Source organism: Sorex fumeus, unplaced genomic scaffold, assembly GCF_029834395.1.
Source record: "Sorex fumeus unplaced genomic scaffold, SorFum_2.1 ptg000072l, whole genome shotgun sequence".
NCBI classification, from domain to species: Eukaryota; Metazoa; Chordata; class Mammalia; order Eulipotyphla; family Soricidae; genus Sorex; species Sorex fumeus.
The window spans coordinates 16,199,498-16,224,542 of NW_026606129.1; the positions used below are offsets into that span (position 1 = coordinate 16,199,498).

Here is a 25,045-nt window from a genome sequence, read left to right on the forward strand (position 1 = left end):
GTATCAGAATAGTCTCAGCACACTGTCCCCAAGATCTTTAACTATTACAAAAAGGAAAATACTAATTTGAATGTGGGGAAACGAAGCAGCTACAACCTTAACCAAATAATCATTAATCTCATCAAGAATGAGACACACCAGATGCCCCAAGAGGATGCAGTGAGGATGTAATTCTTCTGTGGTGGCTTTGCCCACAGTATGTAATCTCAACTTAATGAGAATCCATCAGCCAAATCCATGTCGAGAGAGTCTACAAAATCAGCCACCAGTTTTTCTCAAATGTATCAAAGTCCTTTAACAAACAACTAAAGGCATGAAAGGGAAACTTGAAAATCAGGGAAGAAGAGAGAGGAGACTACAAAGCACAATTAAATTCCATGCAGGAGTCAAGATTGGGTCCTGGTATAGTGGAGAGAAGTGTCTAACTGGGAGGAAGAGGTGATGAAGTGTTATTCATGAAATCCTATCAGTAACAGTACTGTAAACTACTATATATACTGTAGCACTGTAGCACTGTCCTCCCGTTGTTCACTGATTTGCTCCAGTGGGCCTAGTAATGTCTCCATTGTGAGACTTGTTGTTACTGTGTTTGGCATATCGAATATATCATGGGTAGCCTGCCTGGCTTTGCCGTGTGGGCAAGATACTCTTGGTAGCTTGCCGGGGTTTTGAAGAGGGGTGGAGGAATCGAACCTGGGTCGGCCAGGTCGGCCACGTGCAAGGCAAACGCCCTACCTGCTGTGCTATCACTCCAGCCCATATATATAATATATATATAATATATATATACCATTCATCCCTGTCACGTGCTAGTGTAGCCCAATAGCATCTGCTCGCTCCAGAACACTAAGAGCCTCAAACCACTCATTCAGGGTCTTGACAAAGAAGTCTGACTATCTCATAGGTGGGTGGCCAGGCAACAGGAAGGAATGGAGACTTACTGGTGCCTGCTTGAGCAAATCGATGAGCAACAGGATTACAATGACACAAGTATATGTATCTGTATGACACATACATATACAGATATATGTGTGTATATATATTTACACACATGCATACATACATACACACACACACACAGAACTGCCTCTTGTAGAAGTAGACTGGTGGGTGGGAGGAAAATGGTGAAGGAAATGGTCACTGCTGAAGGAACTGGATTTGGTGTTGAAACATTGTATGCATGAAACTCAATCATGATTAACTTTGTAATCTCATGGTGACAAATTTATTTTATTTAAAAAATAAAATAAATTTTTAAAAAAGATTGGATCCTCAAGAATGGCCGAGATTAGTACCAGAAATTTTACTCCATGGCTTGGAGGCCAGTCACACATGCTAGGGGGAAAGGGAGCTCAGATAGAGAAGGGAGCACCAAATAAAGGGTGTTGGGAGGATCCTCCCAGGATGGGAGAAGCATGCTGAAAGGAGACTATAGACCAAACATGATTGCCACCCATTGCCTCTTCTGCAAACCACAACACCCAATAGGAGGGAGAGAACAAAAGGGAATGCCCTGCCACAGAGGAAGGGTGGGATGGGGGGGATAGGGGGTGGGAGGGATACTGGGATCCGTGGTGGTGAGAAATGGGCACTGGTAGAGAGATGGGTACTTGATCATTGTATAACTGAAACCCAAGCACAAAAATTTGTAAGTCTACAACTGTACCTCATGGTGTCTCACTATTAAAAATTAAAAAAAAAAAAAAGATTGAGTCCTGGTATAGACAGAACAAATACAAGGGAGTGGGGAGGAGCCAAACACTGCTATCTGTGCTTTGATGGTTGTGCTGCAATTCTACAAACAGTGTGCTGCAAACACACTGAAATGAAAATGAAAATAGGATCCCAACTCATGGCCCATACTTTTCTACCTCTACCTTTAACCAAAAGCCTCCTTTGAAGAAATATCTTCCTTTGCTCCATCTTCCTTGACTTCAGACCTCAACTTTCAAAATGCTGTCCAAAGTCCCTCCAGAATTCCCAGATGCTAAAGACAACTTCTCTCCTCACCCTGCACCTTTGCTGTATCTTTCCTTGATCTGTACTTCCTTCACCTGGATTTCCATGAACATCAATGCAAAGACTCTTAACAAAATCTGAGCGAAGGGGCCAGAGCGAGAGTACAGTGGGTAGGGCATTTGCCTTGCATGCAGCTGACCTGGGTTCAATCCCCGGCATCCCATATGGTCCCCGAAGCACCACCAGGAGTAATTCCTGAGTGCAGAGCCAGGAGTAACCCCTGAGCATCGCTGGGTGTGACCCCAAAGCAAAAAAAAAACCATATATATATACACATATATCACTTAATCACTTAATCACTTAATCCCCGTTATTCATCGATTTATTCAAGCGGGTGCCAGTAACGTCTCTATTCATCCCAGTTGCGTGCTAGCGTAGCCCAATGGTATCTGTTCATTTTAGGAACATGTAGAGCCTCAAACCGATCATTTAGGGTCTTGACGAAGAAGTCTGACCATCTTATAGGTGGGCGTCCACGTGATCTTTTGATGTCCCGTGGAATCCAATCAGTAATGGCTCTAGTCCAGCGGTTGTCTGTAAACCTCATTACGTGTCCAGCCCATCTGATTTTTGATGTCTTGGCAAATGAGACAGCGTCCCTGATTCTTGAGCGTTGACGAAGATCAGAACTCCGGATTCTATCTCTCATTTGAGTGAATCGTGATATTCCAAGCATAGTTCTTTCGATTCCTCTTTGAGAGACCCGAATAGTGTTCTCATCCTGTTTTCATAGGGTCCAGGTCTCTGAGGCATATGTTAATGCAGGAAGAATAGTGGAATCAAAGAGATGTGCTCGTAGCTGGAGGTTCTTTGTCCTTTTAGTTATTTTTTCAATGCTCTTGAAGGCATTCCAAGCCGCTCTCTTCCTCCTGCGCAATTCAGGTGCCAGGTCATTCATCATGTTGATTTCTTGACCTAGGTATATATAACTGTTGCATTCGGAGATGGTGGTTCCGTTGAGAGCGAATGGAGCGTCAGGAACAAGGCTGTTTCTCATAAACATTGTCTTCGTAAGATTCAGCTGTAGTCCGACCTTTCCACATTCACGGTCAAAGTCGTTCAGCATTTGTGCCGCTTGGTTGATGTTTGGTGTTATTAGAACGCTGTCATCAGCAAAGCGGAGGTGGTGTAGTTGCCGACCATCTATCTTCACTCCCATGTTTTCCCATTCCAGTCGTCGCATGATGTTCTCGAGGGTGGCACTGAAGAGTTTTGGTGAAATGGTATCACCCTGCCGAACCCCTCTCTTGATATGGATGATTACTTCTTTGTAGAATGGTGAGATCTTGGTAGTGAATCCGCAATAGAGCTCACGAAGGATCCTGATGTATTGAGTTTGTACGCCCTGAGTGGCTAGGGCTTCCATGACCGCTTCCGTCTCAACAGAATCAAAGGCCTTCTTTAAATCAATGAACGTTAGACAGAGTGGTATCTTGAACTCCCGAGATACCTCAATGAGCTTGGTTATTGTGTGGATATGGTCGATGGTACTGAATCCTTTTCGGAATCCAGCTTGTTCACATGGTTGTCCTTCATCTAGTGTTCTGCTAATCCTATTCAGGATGACTCGAGTGAATAGTTTGTAGATGACAGACAATAGGCAGATTGGGCGATAGTTGCCAATGTCGTGGATGTCTCCTTTCTTGTATAGTAGTACAGTCTTGCTGGTTTTCCATTGGGATGGAACCTTGCATTCAGACAGGTAGCGTGTGAAGAGTCGAGCCAATGTATTGATGAGTACTGATGGTAAGTTCTTCAGGTGTTCAGGTCTGATCTTGTCTGGGCCAGGTGCTCTTTGTTTCTTTACCGACGAGATGGCATGTTGGATTTCGGAAGGGAGAACATTGGGAACGACATATCCATCATGTGGTATGTGGTATGTGGGCAAGTGGATGTGGCTATTAAAGAGATCTGAGTAGAAGTCATGAATAATCTTCTCCATTGCCCTTCTGGAAGATGTGATAGATCCATCATGATGTCGGAGGGCAGTCATCTTGGTTTTGTAGTTGGTGAAGGACAGGCGGGCATTACGAATGTTTTTCCCAGCTTCTGCTGCATCTACCAGTACTGCTGCTCTCCTGTTTTTGAGGTCATCTTTGATGGCTTCTCTGCACTGTTTTGCCAGTTCGGACGTTTGCTTGTGGTTGCCTGAGGTACATGCCAAGCCACGTTGGCGAATAAGTTCAAGAGTGTTCGAAGAAAGACGGTTTTTTGTGGTTATCTCTCTCTTGGCATTCCTTGCACAATCATGGAGGTGCTGAATCATTCGATCGTATTCCTCATCAATGTTGTCAATGACGGCATCTTCCCATGTTGCCGCAACAGAGCCAAAGAGTTCCCAGTTGGTGGTTGTTCTGGGAGTCCTCTTCTTAAACCTTGCATTCTTTTCTCCTCGTTCTGTGAGGCAGAATTTTGCACGAAGAAGACGGTGGTCTGATCCCGTTTGGAATTTTGGGACAACAGCAACATCGGTTAGGCAAAACCGCCGATTGAATATGATGTGGTCTATTTCATTGTGGAACCGTCCATCGGGAGACTCCCATGTCCAACGTTTAGATTCAGCCTTTTGGAATTGTGAGTTACCATGGAAGGTTTTGGTTGACATGATGAACTCAGACAGTCTGTCACCCTGTTCGTTCCATTCCAGGCCATGGGTTCCGATGTGGAGTTCATCGACTGATCTTCTTGGTCCTATCTTGGCATTAAAATCACCGACAATGATCTTGTAGAAGGTGTGATCTTCTTTATAGAACTTCTCCAGCTCCATGTAGAATTTCTCAGTTTCTCTTTCACCATAACTGGATGTTGGTGCATAGACAACAAAGATAGAAACTGCCGGTAGTGAGCCACATTTATTCAAGTGTAATCGTCCGATTCGGGTTGTTAGGCATTCAAATGAATCAATGCTCGTGACTAAGTTTGTGTTGACAAGGATACCGCCACCACCGACGCCTCTTTTATCACATGTTCCAAGGAACAGTTCTTCTCCAGTGTCGAACAGCATGATGGGATTGATGTCTTCTCGTTTCGGTCAGACCAATGATGTCGTACTTGATCTTTCGTGCTTGTACCATAAGGTCTTCAATGGATGCAGCAGATGCCCGCGTACGAGCATTAAAAGTACAGACAATCATTTTTGTTTTTCTGTGTTTTGGCAGCCTATGTCTGCCTTGGTGTTTTATCAGCCTCTCCTTCCATATCCTTCTCGACTCTGCATATTCAGGGTTAGGGAAATGAGATCCATTTATTACTGGATTTGGCATATCAATTTGGTCTATTTGGCATAGATCACGGATAGCTTGCCAGGCTCTGCCGTGCGGGTTGGATATTTAAGGGCTGGAGCGATAGCACAGCGGGTAGGGCGTTCGCCTTACAAGCGGCCAACATGGCCGACCTGAGTTCGATTCCTCCGCCCCTCTCGGAGAGCCCGGCAAGCTACCGAGAGTATTCGATATGCCAGACACAGTAACAACAAAAGTCTCCAATGGAGACGTTACTGGGCCCGCTCGAGCAAATCGACGATCAACGGGAGGGCCTTTACTTTTTAAGGTACCCTGAAAATTTAGAGAAAAGTAAATAAATAGTCGCGCGGCCGTGAATGTGGCCACGCGCTCCCGGGAGCTTGTTGTGATAATCTCTGGATCCTGGCCTTTGTTGGGGTTACACGGCAGTTGGAGGGTGTAACTGTCTAGCTACTGACAGGTCCAGTCCCAAACCGTGCAGGCTTGGAGATCTCAGCCCCGGGTCCCACACACCTGGGTTCCTCTGCCAGTTCTGTTATATCTGAGGCTTATCCAAGTGTGTGGAGAGTGGCCCCAGTAAGGCCTTGGTTGGGGCCTGGAGGTCTTCAGCTGTTGGGCCCTGGCGAGGATAGTCAGACACAGGGTAGGAGACTCTGCCTTGTGCTCTTCCGGGAGCTTGTTGTGATAATCTCTGGATCCTGGGCTTTGTTGGGGTTACACGGCAGTTGGAGGGTGTAACTGTCTAGCTACTGACAGGTCCAGTCCCAAACCGTGCAGGCTTGGAGATCTCAGCCCCGGGTCCCACACACCTGGGTTCCTCTGCCAGTTCTGTTATGTGTGAGGCTTATCCAAGTGTGTGGAGAGTGGCCTCAGTAAGGCCTTGGTTGGGGCCTGGAGGTCTTCAGCTGTTGGGCCCTGGCGAGGATAGTCAGACACAGGGTAGGAGACTCTGCCTTGTGCTCTTCCGGGAGCTTGTTGTGATAATCTCTGGATCCTGGCCTTTGTTGGGGTTACACAGCAGTTGGAGGGTGTAACTGTCTAGCTACTGACAGGTCCAGTCCCAAACCGTGCAGGCTTGGAGATCTCAGCCCCGGGTATATATATATATATATATATATATATATATATATATATATATCCTTGCGAAGTGTGTCCAGCAATACATCAAAAGGATTATACACCACTATCAAGTGGGATTCATACCAGGTATTCTAGAATGGGTCAATATATGCAAATCAATTAATACAATATACCCTATCAACAGACTGTCACTGTCACTGTCCTCCCATTGTTCATCGATTTGCTTGAGTGGGCACCAGTAACATCTCACAACAAATTGTAAGACTTGTTGTTACTGTTTTTGGCATATCGAATATGTCACGCGTAGCTTGCCAGGCTTTGTAGTATGGGTGAGATACTCTCAGTTGCTTGCCAGGCTCTTGGAGAGGGGCAGAGGAATCATACCTGGGTGAGTACGATTTACAAGCAAACATCCTACCTGCTGTGCTATCGCTCCAGCCCCCTATCAACAGAAAGAAAGATTAAACTATATAGGGCTGGAGGGGCTGGAGAGATAGCACAGCGGGTAAGGCGTTTGCCTTGCACACGGCATACCCGGGTTCGATTCCCAGCATCCCATATGGTCCCCTGAGCACTGCCAGGGGTAACTCCTGAGTGCAGAGCCAGGAGTAACCCCTGTGCATTGCTAGGTGTGACCCCCCTCAAAAAAAAAGCAGAAAAAAAAACTGTATAGGGCTGGAGTGACAGCATAGCAGTAGGGCGTTTGCCTTGCAAGCCACCAGCCCGGCTGACCCGGGTTCAATTCCTCCACCCCTCTCAGAGTACCCGGCAAGCTACCAAGAGTATTCTGCCCACACAGCAAAGCCTGCAAGGTTCCCGTGACATATTCAATATGCCAAACACAGTAGCAACAAGTTTCACAATGGAGACATCACTGATGTCTGCTCTAGCAAATTGATGAACAACGGGAGGACAGTGCTACAGTGCTACAGTCCTATCAAAAACCATATGGTCATATCAAAAGAAATCTTTTGACAAGACTGATCCAACACCATTTTATGACTAAAAAAAACAAACTTCCAAAAACTAGGAATAGCAGGATTTAATGCAACACCCATTAAAATTCAGTGACTTTTTTTCAAAGACATGGAAAAATCTCTACTGAAATTTGCATGTAAACATAAAACTTCTCAAATTGCCAAAGCAATGCTAACAAAACAAAATAAAATGTGAGGTGTTGCACTTGCCAACTTTGAACTATACTACATAGGTATAATAACCAAAATTGTATAGTACTGGAACAAATATAGACATGCAGACAAATGAAACAGAATTCAGAGTCCTGAGTTAAGCCCCCAAATTTATGTTCAGTTAATCTATGACAAAGGAGCTAATTATGTGAAGTGGAGCAAAGAAAACCTCTTTAACAAATGTTGATGGGAAAATTGGGTAGCCATATGTAAAAAAAGATAAAATTAGAACCATACCTCACACAAAACACAAAAAGTAAACTCAATATGGATTAAAAGTATCAAGATTATATCGGAATTCATAAAATACATTGAATAAAACATCGGCATAACTTGCCAGGAATGAGATGACCACAGTGGCAAAGACAATAAAAACAGAAATAAGTGAATGGGATTACATCCATTAAAAAGTTTCTTCACAGTGAAAGAAGTTCAAGCTCTAATAAATAGATACCTACTGAGTGGGAGAAAATATTTGCACACAAAATTTCTGATAAAGGGTTGATATCCAATATCTATAAAGCACTCACTAAACTTACCACCAAAAAAACCCAATCCCTAAATGAGGTGAAGAGAAGAACAGACACTTCCCCAAAAAAGTCATACAAATGGACAATAGCATATGAAAAAGTGCTCATAGTCGCTCATAATTAGAGACAGCAATAAGATACCACGGATCTCATCATCCAAGTCCACTGGAGATATAGCAGATTATCTCTACCACCAGTACCACACCTATTAACTGACACAGCAGTTGGGCTCCATGACAGTCTCAAGAAAGACTCTAGATTACAATGGCCTTTGTGAACCTCCACCTTTTAAGGAGGCATCAACTAATGTGGAATGCACGTTTACTCCTCCTGGAGGACTAGAATAAGCATGGTGACAGGGAGCTCCTGCTGGGTTGATTAGCAGGAGTTTCCCTGTGAGAACCTGTCCAGCATGGGAGGGAAGCTGAGTAGACACCAAAGGATGGCTCAGGATATGGGGAGGAAAAGAACAAACTGGGTCATTTTCATGAATCACAGCACCACACATGGAGTCCCTCGCGAGAACCACCATCGTGGCTAGATATCCCCACTCTCCTCTCTGCTTAGCGCCCCACGTTGGTGGTCTTAGGACTCTGCCTTTCTGATTCTTCCCTAATTATGCTCTCTTCTTGCTACCCCACCCTACCCCATAGTTCTCAGCCCCGGAGAGCCCAACAAACTCTTGCTGATGGACCCCAATCCAGAGCCATTAAATGAGGCCTTGGGCCTTGGGATTGTTTGGAGTTTTCCAGACGATCCCACCAGACCAGCATAGCTGAGCAGCATCTTCATGCCCACATAGTTTTTCTGTGGTTCTCCTAATGCTGGTGAGCAGAAAACAGACAAGTCAGACTTTTCCTTTTCCTCTGTCAGATGGTTCCTCTTTCCCAAGATGATGTGATCTCAGCTATTCCCTGTCGAATCAACTCATTTAAGATTTCCAGGAGGCTTCATCTTCCCCCAGTGTAAAACCTCCAGGCAGTGCCTCAGAGGTCTCTAGAGCTCATGTTAGGAGGACGAGTCAAACATGAAAAGGGAATGTGCACATGACATATATGACAGGTACAAGGATCCGATAGTTCATCTTTTACCACCAGTGCTTGACAGAAATGAGGTGGGAGGCAGCTGGTAACAAGAAATCAAGAATTAGTCCAAGAGAAGGTAAAACATGCTGTTCATGGGCCTTGATTGATTTCTGGCTCACTACATGGTTCATGATGTGAGACAAAAATGAGTCAAAAGAATGTCAGTCCTACATGCTGAGAGTGAGAAGGTGGATACAATGAGCACCATGAGAGGTGAAAGGCATGAAAGTTGTGGGGATCAGGAGGGAAGCAATTTCCAGCCAAGAGAGTAATGGGGTGTTGATAGAGGAAAGAGCACTTCAGTCCAGCCTGGGAGGGTGGGATGAATGTGGGGATGGAGGAAGAACATTCTGGAAAGGCAGCGGCCCCATTACAGAAACAAACTTGGGGACATAGAGGATGAACAAGGAGAAGAGTGTGGCTTTCTTTCCCTGAGCAGAGGACAAGAGAAGATGCCCAAAGTTGAAATGTCCCTGTCACCTTGATGGAAACTAACTGCCCATTAAAGATCTTGTTAGACTGGAGTTCTCAACCTTTGGACACTCGGAGGATGGCAAATCCTGGTTTGGACACCAGTATGTACAATGGTGGCCAAAATCCACTGCACTACATCAGTGCTTTTTCACTTTTAGCCCTGTGGACTCGTGCTTGAAAAGAAGAGAAGACAGAAGAGAAGAGAAGAAAACTGTCAACTACTGTCAGACAGCTGAGAAAGTTGAGGTATTTACTTTTAACCTAATAATCTGACGTGACGCTTCCCAAGGGTTAGGTGGTGGGTATACCTGCCTCATGAACATACTTACAAGTTTCAATTTGCAAGGCCCAAAATTAAACTTCAGAAGAAAATTAAAATGGAGAAAGCAGTCATTGCAATGTCAACATTTTCATGGGAGGTGAAGCTTGGTTGTCTGCCCTATCCGACACAACTCTACTTTCAAGCTAGGAAAACATCAGGCTTGTGTGCATTAGGAGCACAGCTGCATCTGCAGACGAGAAATATCTCTAGCATGCCTGAGGCTCAGCCTGTCTGTTGAGCCTAGAATCCCTGCTGTTGTTCCCTTGGCCCTGTCAGGGGCCATCACCATAGCAACCAAGGCAACTAACTCAGCCCTGAAAACAGGCATCATTGACAAAGGAATGCTGTATTCATGTGAGGGTGGGGGGGAACAACAAAAAAAACAGTGTCATGGGAGTGGTTTTATTTATTTATTTATTTATTTATTTATTTATTTTGGGCTGGAGGATAGCACAGCGGGTAGGGCGTTTGCCTTGCACACAACCAACCTGGCTGACCTGGGTTTGAGTCCTCTGCCCCTCTCGAAGAGCCCAAAAGCTACTGAGAGTATCTCACCCGCTCGGCAAAGTCTGTCAAGCTACTGGTAACATATTCAATATGCCAAACACAGTAACAAGAAGTCTCACAATGGGGATATTACTGGGCCCACTCGAGCAAATCGATGAACAATGGGAGGGCAGTGCTACAGTTCTATTTATTTTAAGGACAAAACTGGGAAGAATGGACTGACTTTGATTCCGGACTATGGAGAAGATGTGTGATTCTTGCCTGGCACCCTTGCCCAAAGGCAGAATGTCTGAGTCAGTGCGGCTGGAGTGGAGGTTGGGCATCACCTTCCAAAAAGCTGCCAAGCTCTGTAAAGGTTGCCAGTCTGTGATCACACCCTGAGAACCATGGATCGCATCCTAGCAGTGGCACTCACAGTGATTTCCTAAGTTGGATCATCCTAGTGTGGATAAGAAAGAAAATATCCTTGGCGTTAGGAAATGCTTTCTTACTTAGGAACAACTGGGAATTATGTCTGCAATTTACTCTCAAGTGGCTCGGGGGAAAAAAAAAGAAGGAATAAATACAGTGATAAAGTAAATGCATAAAATATCACCAACAGGAGAGCCAGACAGATAGTACAGGAATTAAGATGCTTGCCTTGCATGCAGCTGACCCCAGTTCAATCCCCCTTAGGCATTGAATAAGGTCCACCAAGCACTACCAAGAATGAACCCTGAGCACAGAGCCAGAAATAAGCCCTGAGCATTACCAGGTGTGGCCCAAGCCCCACCCCCCTCCCCAAATTAAAAAAAAAAAAAGGATTACCATTAGAAAATCTGGACAAAGGGTATGTGAGAATCAATTATGTCTCTCCTCTCTCCTATAATTTTTCTGGTAGTTTAAAATTGTACCCACATTCAAAAGTCAATGCAGGAAAAGAAAGTCCTAAGTTGTAACCCAGACCTGTCCAACATGATGGTCATATTAGCCAGTAAAATGTAACCTCCAGTTCCTCAATCCCATGAGCCACCCATTAGCTGCTCGAGTCCCGTGAGGCTGGGTGGGAAGCAAAAATATAGCACTTCCACACCCTCACAGTCTTTTCTGGCAAATACTGCACTGAATTATGTTTTAAGAACAAAGAGGAATCTGGAAAGTTCAATGTACCAAAAGTGGCACTAGAGTAGCAGTAATAATCAGAAGCAGTAGGAGTCAGTTGTTTCCCAAGCAAGAGGGTGTTACTATCGGAATGGGGCAAAAGGAATGGGGATTCAATGGGAGCCGATGAATCATGGGGTAGCAATTTACAGAAACACCTATGAGTTGACATGGATTAGCCACACACTCCCCAGTCTCAATATTACCACCCTTATCATTCCATTGATTTTCTCAACAATCCATTGGATGAAGGAGAACTATCCTGCCCTGGTACTTTTTCTTTTCTACTCCACTTTTTTTTTTTTAAGCAGAGGAGCGGAGAGACTTGGATGAAAAGTGCTTGCAAGGAAGAGAAGGGAAGGTTGGCTGAGAAGAGTTGGCCAGGATGTGGAATCTCTCTCTGATGGTGTAAAGTGGGCCCTTGGTGTCACTTTGGCAGATACACCACCAAATGTGCAAAGTTTTGAACAACTCCTGTCTTTTTATTCTCTGCCTCTCTCACATACATATCATCCTTGGGTACTCAAAAGGTTTTGACCCAATAGGCTAGCCTGTGCACTAAAAAGCCTCCTTTAAGTTGCCAGCCTCAGTCCCATGCCCCAGAGAGAATCAGAAAAAATCACTCTGAAGTATGACGAGAATGGCATTTTTGAATACATCAAATGAATGCATCGTTCTCCCAACAGACATTGGTGAGGGACATGCTGAAAGCTACTCTGAAGAGGACCATTGTCAGGTAATTTCCTCCTACCCCAAGCCTTGCCATGCCCCTCGTCCACCTCTGCCTCTCTGCTTCATGTGACAGTGACCCCGGAAGTTCAGATACACATAGGGCTCAGTCCAATGCACCACAGATGCTGGAAGGGAAGTTGGAGGGCAGGGAAAATGGGAAAACCTGAAGTCATGAAGAACAAGCAGGAGGTAAGATGGACACACACACAAAAAAAAGCCTGAAGACACAGAATTCAAGAACTGAACAAGGAATTCAAGGCTTGGACCTGTGTCCTCACCTCTGCCAAAGGTGTGAAAGTCTAAGCGCATTGGGAATCCCCCACCCTTCTCCAAAAATCATCATCATCATCATCATCATCATCATCATCATTATCAATATCATCATCATCAATATCATCATCATCAAGTATCACAAAGCAATTCCTCTTTAAAATAGATCCACTCTGAGTCTGTGATCTGCAGGAACCCTTCTTTAGAGATGAGTTCATTGAGGACCCTGAATAGTACTACAGCAGGTAAGGCCCTGGCCTTGCGTGCGACCAACTCAGGTCCGGGTCCTTGGCATCCAAGATGGTCCCTCAAGCACTGTCAAGAGTGACTCCTGATGGCAGAGACAAGAGTAAGCCCTGAGCATCACCAGGTATGGCTCAAAACATAAAAAAGATGAAAGAGAGAGAGAAAGGAAGGAAGGAAGGAAGGAAGGAAGGAAGGAAGGAAGGAAGGAAGGAAGGAAGGAAGGAGAGAGGGAGGGAGGAAGAAAGGTGGAAGGAGAGAGGGAGGAAGGGAAGGGAAGGGAAGGGAAGGGAAGGGAAGGGAAGGGAAGGGAAGGGAAGAGCTGAGATCACTGAGCCCCATTTCATGTTTACTCCAAAATGCAGACATGACCAGCCAGAGTTCAGTCCAAGACTTGCTCTCTGACACTTTGCAATGTCACCTTACAACAGATGTTTGACCGTGAACTGAATTTTATTAAGATCCAAAAACTAAGGAAATTTGGCCTCACCTCACAGTACTCTGTGATAATGCAGAAGTTCTCTCGCTCCACGAAGCTGGCATGGAACTTGACAATGGCTGGGTGGTCCAGCTTGGCGAGCAGTTGGGCCTCCAGTGTGGCCTGCACAGTCTCATTGGGATTGAGCTCGCCCACGGAGATTTCCTTCAGTACCTTCCTGCAGCCCAGAAGAAAGGGAGGTACATTAAGAGCTGAAAAGTGTATGCAAGAGCCAGAACCCAAGGTCCCGGGCCACCTTGTGAATGCTCAGGCGTGGATGCCAGGTTCGTGCCTTTTGCTGGATAGAGCCACGATTTCCCCTCAGGTCTCTGCCTCCACATGGGCATACCAGCCTAGCAAACTGGGCAGCAACAGAGCCAAACCCTGTCTCTCTAGAAGCTTCTTTCTTTCTCTCTCTCTCTCTGAATTCTATATTTGTCAGCTTCTCTTACTTTTTCTCCCTGAATTCTACATTTCTTGCTGCTTTTTTCTGGCTCTGTTTCTCTCTGTATTCATTTCTTCCTGGGTGTATGTTACCATTATATAAAGAGAGAAATTTTTCAATGTTTCCCTGGGTCTTTTTCTCTTCTCCTGGATTATTTTTGTTGTTTTGGTTTGGTTTGGGGGCCACCCCCAGAGATGCTTGGGGGTTATTCATGGCTCTGTACTCAGAAACCACTCCTGTTGGTGCTCAAGAGACCATATGGGATGCTAGGGATGGGAACCTGGGTCAGCCTCATGCATGACAAATACCCTAACTGCTGTACTATCACTCCAGCCCCAATTCCTTGGTTATTCTTTTGCCCTACTTTGCCTTTACAATGTCCTCTCACTGCTAAAATTTCCCAAATCTATCAACATAGTATCTGTAATATCTATTTTTCAAAAATATTCTGGACACACCATAAATGATTGATATCATTAGCCAGGAGAAGAAAAAAAACTCAAAACACTGAAGAATATGTTTAGGACCTCTAGCATGTATGGATGAAACAAGAGCTCATTAAATTTTATCCAAATTATTCATTTTTAACTAATGACAATGCAGTGAGTAGACCCTAACATGGTATCTTCCCATCTACCTAAGCAAGGAAAAGAAAAAATAAAGGACTAAACAAACTAAGACAGGACCAGAGTACAAACTAGATTGCCAGCGAAAGCACTTTTTGTGTTGTTGGATTTGGGTACCACATTCAGCGATGTTCAGGGCTAACTCCAGGCTCTGTATTCTGGAATCACTCTTGGCAGGCTCAGGGGACCCCTTGGGATGCCAGGGATCAAACCCAGGCTGGCTGCCTACAAGGCATGTGCTCTACCAACTGTACATTTACTGTGGCCCCAGGAAAAGCACTTTTGAGAACCAACCCTGGATGTAGACAGAAGCTCTGATTGTGACATGAGCAGCAGATGTTCAGTAAGACAGGTTCTCTAGGACTCACACTAAAAACAATGTTCTTTCCACTTTTTTTAACAGAGGTGGAGGGAGTGGTTCACACTATGACTAAAAAAATGAATATTTTTTAAGTTACTCCCCAGCATATTAATGAAAATATATGGCTATCAGAAGCTCTCCTAATTGAAGGCTCTTGACCAAGTTCCAGATTAACTAGGTTCTCTGGTTTTGTTCTGGCAGATGCTGATGTTCACATGGCCCTCATCAGGGGATCACTTGAGAATAGGGAGTGCTGAGCATACTATTCCCACTTTCCCATGGGAATACGGTGCTTATCCAAGTCATTCTTCTGTTTTTCCCAAACTTGTTCTGGCCACTGTGCTCACTGTAAGTTTGTAAATTTAAATGTGACAGAATGCTGAAAAGTAAGCCTGAGAGTCAGGCTTTATCATCTTTCAGGGTTGGGGAGGGTAGAACAATGGACTTCAAATGTTTACCAAAAATACTTGATCATAACAAGCTGGAAGAAGAAAATGTGACTGAATCATTGCCAACACCATTCTAAAGGGTTGGCGGAAAAACATAAGTTATATAGTTCTGCAGATTGAGATGGCTCAGATCTCATTCTGACCTATAGAAAGTAAACTTGGGCATAGTTTATGCCAAAAAAAGATGAAGGGACTTTTAACTCAGGCACTTTAGACATGGCTGTGGATACCAAAAATCAGAGAAAACATACAATATCTTTAAGTAGAAGTAAATTTTAGTTCTGCGGCTTCATTTAAAAAAAAATTCCTCCTAGTTAACAAAATACTGGCATGACCACACTGGGTAGGACTCCTGCCATCTTAAAAAGGTTATTGTGTGAGCGCATAGCAATAGTACAGCAGGGAGAGTGCTTGCTTTCACACAATTAACCTGGGTTTGATTCCCAGCATCCCATATGGTCCCCCAAGCCTACCAGGTGGCCTTTCTCCTGATTCTGTGCTCAGGGATCACTCTTCTACCTACTGCTGGTGGTAGAGACATGATTCCTGAGCACAGAGTCAGGAGAAAGGCCTGAGCATCACTGGGTATAGCCTGAAAATCAAAAACTAAAACAAAAAATCAAGAAGAATTATTTGACCAAATGTAACCTGCCCACACGGCAGAGTCTGGCAAACTCCCTGTGGCATACCCAATATGCCAAATACCAGTAACAATGATGGGTCTCATTCTCCTAACTCTGAAAGAGCCTTGAATATGGCACTTTTCTAAAAATCTCAGGGCTTGGACGAAGGAGATGTTACTGGGGCCTGCTCGAGGCAATCGACGAATAACAGGATGGTCGTGATCGTGATTGTCGTGAAAAGAAGAATTATTTGATTTTAAAAAACTATTTGGGGCTGGAGCGATAGCACAGCGGGTAGGGCGTTTGCCTTGCACGCAGCCAACATGGCCGACCCGAGTTCGATTCCTCCACCTCTCTCGGAGAGCCCGGCAAGCTACCGAGAGTATTAGATATGCCAGACACAGTAACAACAAAGTCTCCAATGGAGACGTTACTGTGCCTGCTCGAGCAAATCGATGATCAACGGGAGGGCCTTTACTTTACTTACTTACTTAAAAAACTATTTGATTTAAAATGGTCCCATGTCAGGGCCCAAGCTTGCCAGGGCTCATGCCTTGCACACAGCTGACCAGGCTTCGATTCCTGGAACGCCCCCTGTAGTTCCCAGAGCCCCACCAGGAGTAACTCCTGAGCACAGAGCCAGGAGTAAGCCCCGAACACTGCCGGGTGTGGCCCTAAAACAAAAGACAAAACAAAACAAAAATGGCCCCATGTTGAAAGTGGTCCTTCAGCCATGTGGATGCTGAGAAACGCATGAGACAGCCTACGCAACTCTGATTTTCTGGAACATCTAAGGATGATAAAGTGACAGACAAGATTTGTTACATCTCCATAGTGATTTTCCAGTAATTTCTATGCCCCTGACTCTTTGCAGGTGTGAAAGTCATGGTGGTTAAGCATGCCAATAGTGTCTTATGCAAACCAAACCTGCAGGGTTTTCTTTCTTTTTAACTCCTGACACATTTCACTCAGCTACACTCTCCATGTCCACTTACTTATATGTGAATTTCAAGACTTCATTTTTCCTAGTGGCTCTATTGTATTTGAAGATTTTTCTCTGTTTTGTTTTTTGTTGTTGTTTTTGCTGGCAAGGAACAAATGGTTAAAGAAACTTTTAATTAAAAGTTCACTCAAGTCATCCTGAATAGGATTGGCAGAACACTAGATAAAGGACAACCATGCGAGCAAGCTGGGTTCCGCAAAGGACTCAGCACCATCGACCATATCCACATGATAACCAAGCTCATTGAGGTTTCTAGGGAGTTCAAGATGCCACTCTGTCTAACGTTCATTGATTTAAAGAAGGCCTTTGATTCTGTTGAGATGGAAGCGGTCATTGAAGCCCTAGCCACTCAGGGCGTTCAAGCCCAATACATCAAGATCCTCCGTGAGCTGTATTATGGATTCACTACCAGGATCTCACCATTCTACAAAGAAGTAATCATTGATGTCAAGAGAGGGATTCGGCAAGGTGATACCATTTCACCGAAACTCTTCAGGGCCACCCTCGAGAACATCATGCGACGACTGGAATGGGAAGGAATGGGAGTGAAGATAGATGGTCGGCAACTACACCACCTCCGCTTTGCTGATGACATTGTTTTAATAACACCAAACATCAGCCAAGCGGCACAAATGCTGGCTGACTTCGACCGTGAGTGTGGAAAAGTCGGACTACAGCTGAATCTTATGAAGACAATGTTTATGAGAAACAGCCTCATTCCTGATGCCCCATTCGCTCTCAACAGAACAACCATCTCTGAATGCAACAGTTATGTGCACCTAGGTTGAGAAGTCAACAGGATGAATGACCTGGCACCTGAGTTGCATGGGAGGAAAAGAGCTGCTTGTAAAGCTTCAAGAGCGTCAAAGAAATAGCTAAGAGGACGAAGAACCTCCGGCTCTGGGCACATCTCTTTGATTCCACTGTTCTTCCTGCATTAACATATGCCTCAGAGACCTGGACCCTATGCAAACAGGATGAGAATACTATTTGAGTCTCCCAAAGAGGAATTGAAAGAGCTATGCTTGGAGTATCACGTTCACTCAAATGAGAGAAAGAATCTGGAGTTCCGACCTCTGTCGATGATCAAGAATCAGGGACGCTGTCTCGTTTGTCAATGCGTCAAAAATCAGATGGGCTGGACATGTAATGAGATTTAGAGACGACCGTTGGACTAGAGCTGTTACTGACTGGATTCCACGGGACGTCAAAAGACCGTGTGGCCGCCCACCTACCAGATGGTCAGACTTCTTCATCAAGATCATGAACGATCAGTTTGAGGCTCTTCGTGTTTCTAGAATGAACAGACGCCATTGGGATACACTAGCACGCAACAGGGACAAATGGAGACATTACTGGTGTCCGCTTGAGCAAACTGATGATTAACAGGAATTCAAGTGATCAAGTGATCAATTAAAAATAAACAATTAAGATACCTACTTTCCCTTGCAAACATCAACAATTGTGTCATGGCTCATGAGCTTTGACATCTAGTTCATCAAGCTCCAGTTGGTGACTTGATGAAAAATATGCAGAGCAGCTCTCTTTGCCCTGAGCTTAGCAGATGGAGGTGGGGCTCATACAGTTGGGTCACCCCTGAGACAGATCCTGGAGGGAGTCACCCTAGACAGTGTCGCTGAGCAGAGGAGGAGGTGCTCCCTGTTTCTCACTGTGACTCCAGCAGCTGAAGCCAACACAGAAGCTCACCAATCACGGGAGTTTGTCGCTGGCCCAGGACTCTCTCTGTGGCCACTTCTTTTTTTTTTTTTTTTTTTTTTGGTGGGGGATCACACCCAGAGATGCACAGGGGTTATTCCTGGCCCTGTACTCAGGAATTACTCCTGGTGGTGCTTTGAAGGGGGGGGGGGATCACATGGGATGCTGTGAATCGAACCTGGGTTGGCCATGCGCAATGCAAATGCCCTACCCACTGTGCTATGGCTCCAACCCCATGAGCCCACTTCTAAACTGCATGCCAGATCTTGATTCTGTGAGAGCCTCTGCTGCTCAGGAGAAACTTCAGGAGGGCAGCCCAGCGGACTCCCTTGCTTTGCTGACTGATCTACTTTCTTGCTGGCCTGCCCCTTTCTTTCCAACATCGGTGGCATATTGACAAACATTGGAGGAAAGGGCTCTAGAACTAAGGGGAAGCTTGCTACTTCCATTCCCACTGAGGCTGAGGTGTTAAATGACGAACAGCCATTGTTCCCAGATTTCCTTGGAAGTTTTACACTTTCCTCACTGTGCCAGCAGCCTTGGGGCATCTCAGTGAAGCAATGCATCACTGAAAGCAGATGAGTTGAATCCTTGCAGATGAGTTGAGTCCTTTTGACTTTTGGTCCAAAAGAGATGCCAAGGGCAAAGAGAAAAGGTTGGAAGGTACATCTGATTGGTGGGTGAGGGTCCTTCCTGCGCCTAAGGGAAGTGGGGGGCAAGCAAACTAGGTATGCAGAACCCTGAAGAAGTCTCAGTTCCTAGACACGGTCCAAATAAGGGCACGGAATCAGAACTTGTGAGCAGGGAACCTTGGAGTAAACCTGTAATCTTCCCAAAGGCCGCCAGAAGGCCAAGGACCTCCCACTTCTTAAAGGGCAGGAGCTGAGCAAAGGGGTTCAAAGAACAGGTGAGCAGAAGGTCAAAGAGCTCTGAAGTCTCCAGTACCCCAAAGAAGGGTCAAGCCACCATTACCACATCAGGTAGGATCAGTGGGCCAGAGAGACTGGACTGCTTTGCACTTTCTAGAGAGAAGGAAAGAGAGCAGACCTTTCCCTGCAAGTAGCCATCATCTATCCCTCAATGCACATCATATATCCCACATTGCACAAGTATTAGTAAGCGCTTACTGAGGGTGTCCACTGGGGATTTGTGTTGTTGGGAAAGAGAGTATCAGACAAGCAGATAAATAAATGTGCATGACAGTATAGGCATTTATCTGTGGTTAAGGGGACCTGAAGAACTTGCTGTGTGCAGCTGTGTACTGTGGCCAATTACAGCCCAACACTGCATCTGTCACCAAGGTCTGTTCCATCCAGAACACCTCTACCCATCCCCACACCCCACCCCTTCCTGTTGGTCACTGCCATTGTCATTATCCTCCTTCTCAGGGAAAGGCAAAACAAAACCACCAGATTTCCCCTATGCCATTCTGAAAATCTGTCCATCAAGGTAGGAACCCTAAACTTGGGGGAATGGACCCACAGAGGGCAGAGCCACAGGGAAAAGACTTTCTGCTTAGACGAGAGACTGATTTCTTATTTGTTGTGGGGCTCTTCTGTGTCGTTTAGTTTGGGGGTTTTGAGTTCGCCTTCTGTTCTGCAAAGAGATGATCAAATCCACTCAGGGCTTTGAAGATCAGGCTCTCTCCACCCAGCCAGGCAGCAATTGTTTGCCATAATCCTCTTTTCTTGAATGATAAGCTCCTGCTTTTCTCATCTGCAGGGACATGTAGTCTCATGATAGAACACTATGGAAAGCAACCCCTGGAAAACATCCTTGTGATGCATCATCCATCAGGCATTGTGCACCAGGTGCCACTGGCTGTGTGCGGGATCTGCTGAAGCCTCCTGCATCTCTTTGTTCTTCTGATCAGCAGAGGCAACCCCACTGTGTGCAGTTCTCTCCACTTCACTCTCAGGGCAGGGATTGGCACCAGAACCCCAAGCTTTAGAGCCTCCCCTCCACGTACCGGCTCCTAGTCTGTGGGACCTGCCTTCCCCAGAGTGTTAAAGACTGTCTGACTGAGAGAAACTATGGGACCTTTCCTCGTGGAGCTTGGGTACAGTGAGTGTGCCCACACCCCAGAGACTATGCTTGGGAGTGAGCCTGGTACAGAGACATAGGCCAGGCTTCCCTCTTTCATGAAGAGATGGTGTGCTAAGAGATGGTGAGGCTCGATTCAGGGGTGTTCGCACCACCGAGAAACCTCGTCTATAGGAGTCACTGCAGAGTGGGCCTCGGGGTTTGCTCCCTGAGTCGTCCTACCACTCTGAGGATATGTTCCCAAAGTGAGTCTGTGCTCCAGAGGAATTCTGTGTCTCAGAGGGCATCTGTGTCTTAGAGGGTATCTGAATAAAGCATCACAAAGAACAGTGCTCTGAGGTTTACAACACCTGAACAGACTAAAGAAGTTCATAAACTGGTGACTGGTTACATTTTTGAACTTGCCCTGAGTATGTTTTTCACGTGAAGACATTTCTTTAAAGTTAAATTTGGGGTCAGAGAGATAGTGCAGCAGGTAGGACACTTGCCTTGCACACAGTTGACCCGTCTGCAATCCCTGACACCCTATATGGTCCCCAAGCACTGCTAGGATTGATCCTTGAGTGCAGAGCCAGGAGTAATCCCTGAGTATCACTGGGAGTGGCCTGAAAACAAACAAACAAAAATTAACTTTGTATCTGGCAATGTGGCTCAGTAATTAGTGGGAGAGCACTTGAGTAGGATATGTGAGGCTGAGTTCAATTCTCACATGCCCAAATGTGATTCTCAGCTCTGCCACAGTCATCCCAGGCACCATGGGAACGACCTCTATTGCACCAGTGTGTGTGAACATTAAAACCAAGTGTGCATGATTACTACACTGAGTGTGTGCAAACATGACAACTGTGTGTGGATACAATAACCAAACGTGGGATCATTACAACTGAGTATGTGAACACTACAACCGAGTGTGTGCAAACATCACAATCAAGTGTGTGTAAACATGATGACCAAGTGTGATCATGACACACAAGTGTATGAACACTACAACTGAGTGTGTGCGAACATGACAGTCAAGTGTGTGAGGACGCTACAACCAAGTGTGCGATCAATACAACTGAGTACTGAGTGTGCGGTCACTACAACTGAGTGTGTGGGCACTACAACTGAGTGTGTGGTCACTACAACTGAGTGTGTGTAAACACCACAACAAAATGTGTGTGAACACTGTGCCGTGTATGTGATCACTGCGGTGTGTGTGTGTGTAAGCACCATGACCATGGATGTGGTGCCAGAGAGTTCTACAATCAAAGTGTGTAAACACTGCAACCAAGGAAGTGATTTCTGGACATCACAACAACAACAAAGGAAAAGGGGGAAATAACACACTGTGCAAAACTCACTCAACTCCAAATTTTTAGACAATGGACTAAAAACCTCAGATAAATGCTGAAAATCTCAGACTTTGCTACAAATTCCTCCTGGGCTCCATTGTGCTTTGAAAGGTGCTGAGCCCCCAAGCAACAAAGATCCTGTTTATGTCAGCGAGGAGAGGAAGGAGTGTGACAATGTCAGGAAGGATATGAGAGAATAATTTACCATAGATAATCGGGTTAGCTTTTGTTACGACTGTTATACGCTCTAAATTTACAATTAATATTAAGCTAATATTCAAGATGCACTGCTCTAATGCATTATTCATCTCGGCTTTTTATTTTCAGAAAACATTTGTGAAACTACTAGAATTGTGGATTTCAATGAGATAATCAGATGTGGTGCAAAGCCTGCCATGAAATCAAGATATGGTGACAAATTGAGTCTTAAAAAGCAGCAAAAACTGATTAGCTCCATTTCTTCGACTAGGTACAAGTGACAAAGGATAATCCCTGTTTAAAGTAAAATTAAATTATGATCCAGGCAAGAAGGCAGTTGGAGCTCATAAAATAATTAAAAATAATAATAATAAGTGAAAAATAAATTAAAAAGTCATCTAGGGCTTCAGTGACAAAGTCCCTAATCTTCATGTGTAGCGGGTGCTGGAATAAAAGAGAGCCAGCCTAGCAGGAGTTACTATTTCTAAACAACAGTCTTTATATTATCATCATAGTGGTAACTGTACTTTGTAAACTAGAGCAAGAACTCTCTGGCTGTAGCACAAAACAGGCTGGTGCTGCAGTTAGTTCTGAGAAAGTAAGGGAGGGAAAGAAAACCCTGTTTTGGCGTACTTCCGAGACACGGTTTGACCAACTGAGTCTGGGTTTTGGATCTTTTCTGCAGAGATGTGGTTATACTGAATTCGACGGCTTTACTTATGGTTCAGAAAGGTAGTGGTAACCTTCGAATTAGAATGAGCTCGGATTAGAATCTTCTCCTAGAAGGGATCGGGCTGCCCTGAATATCTTCATGTTTCACAACCTGAAGCTGAGTGTGGAGCCTGAGAATACCAAATATGGTATTCCAGAAACTTCTAGCTTTGTTGCAAGGTAGCAATGCAGAACCTGTCTTGCCTCCTCCCCGCTCCAAGGAGCCCAGAGAAGCTCAACACAATTCCCCCTCTCTCCTCCCCCCACACACATCACATCCTGATACCCGCCAAGGAGACCCAAAGGGATCCTGGGAGTGGCTCACCAACCAGCATGGTTTCTAGAGATGCTGGAATCGACCTGAGGATGGTACAAAGGCTGTCCAAGAAAAAGAGCTGCTGGCCTCTGAAAGCAAAATGTCTGCAGAAGACGCTGAGAAGAGACTCAGCTCGGGACAAGCTGCTCCAATGTTACCTCACAGATAAATCACTGGTCTGGTCTGCAGAGGGGCGGGGTGGCAAGAAACTGCACCTTTCTCACGGGTTCAAGGTGACACACACCGGACCCCTTCCCTTTTGTCCAATGTCCCTGGAGGTTGAAGAACAGGTGCCCATTGTCCTGCAGACATTTCCCATCACTTAACTGACAATATCTGTAGATCACACTCTGTCTCCAGCTAGGGAGTAAACAGAGAACAGTAGAGAGGTGGCTGCCCCCAGGTGCCCCGTCCCCACCTCAGAAATCTGAGTCGACTTCAACCCCAAGGCAGTCCTGACAGGAGCCAGGGTACCCTAGGGAGGGTGGTGGATACTCTATTAGAGAGAATTCATAGGAGACAGAATTCCAGCTTCCCAGAAATAATGACTGTGTAAACACACAAAAAATAAAAAGGCCGGCGGTCAGGCCGCTTCCCCACTCCAGCGAGGTCGATGGCGATGGTCAGGCGAAGGAAGGAAACGAGGGCCAGGCTGGTCGGTCTTAGCAGCAGTTTACTACATGGAAGAGATGTATGTCATGGAGGCCTCAGGAATCCTCAAGCACATGTGCCTTTGTTCTCTCAGCTTCTGTCCTCAGCCCCATCTTCCCAGGTTCTCTGATGCACGTGTCCCCCCAGAGAGCCCTGAAATCTCCCTTATATAGATCATAGTACCTCTAAAGGGTGCAATATAGTTATGTCATCAAAAGGAGTTACAGAAAGAACACTGAGGCAAAACATACATTGTTTCTTTACAATCGCAGGCCAGTAATCCTGGCCTTACCTTTTTATAAACTACAAGCATTTAGATTAGCACAAGAAAGACCAGTCTGCTAGAGCTTGGAATCTACATCTCCAAAATCAGCTAGCCTGGAGCCAGGCATCTACATCCCAAAGATCAGGCCTGGTTTAGCACCTGGGATCTGTATACCTAAGGCCAGCTAGGTTCCTGCCTCAATATACTGAAATCATTTACTGAAGGCAGTTTGGAGGGGAGAAAGGTTCAATCTCATCTAAGCTAGTCAGGACACATAGGAAAACTGCTTCTAGGACGTGTTTCTCCTCTCCTTGTCCAACCAACATAAGCATACATAATATTAATCATTTCGTATGGACACAGTAAGAAATACTTTGAGCTTATAGAATTGCTCTCCTAGGGCCATCTCGATCTCAGACTGCAGTGCTCAGGCCAGATATCTTTCCTGTTCCTAGCAGCAGGGCCCTAGTCTCGTCGTTACTTTTAGATCATGACATCATTTGCCTATGATCAACCTCTTAACTTATAGTTAAGAATCGTGGCACCTTGGCCTGGCCCATCGCGATGCCAGGGTAGCATATAACTTACCGGCTTGCCCTGGTTCCATCCAGTCCCACGTCGGGACCCTGCCCTTGGGGTGCTAGGAAGTGAGGGCAACTGAGGCTTAAGTTGAGAAGGCAGATGCCCAGGAGTGAATAATATTCTAAGCCAATCAATTCCTAAGTTACAAAGCATATTAATTAATTGTCGTCCTGTATCTATACAAAAGGACATTGTATTAAAGTAAACTGCTCAAAAGACATAAGGAGAGGAGAAAGGCAATATTAACTTACAGTACAGCTTCAGTGTCTAAGAAGGATGAGACCTTACAAATTGGTTGGGGAAGAGAGCATAGAAGTGGTTACAGACTGACAAAGTAATGGGAGTGACTCAGGAGCACTGTGATGGGTACAATCTGATAAACCTAAGCTCCGTGTACTCCAACAATGACC

At 45.3% G+C, this 25,045-nt stretch overlaps 1 protein-coding gene across 3 annotated transcripts in view; it reads right to left on the reverse strand.

Annotated features, from left to right (window-relative positions):
- The window catches only part of NEK11 (NIMA related kinase 11), a 237,654-nt gene that overhangs the window by 178,245 nt on the left and 34,364 nt on the right, over positions 1-25,045 (reverse strand). For all 3 annotated transcript variants that reach the window (XM_056129480.1, XM_056129479.1, XM_056129478.1), the window contains exon 2: positions 13,325-13,490. In XM_056129480.1, the coding sequence (XP_055985455.1) occupies positions 13,325-13,490 (166 nt within the window). The remainder of the gene's footprint in view (positions 1-13,324; positions 13,491-25,045) is intronic.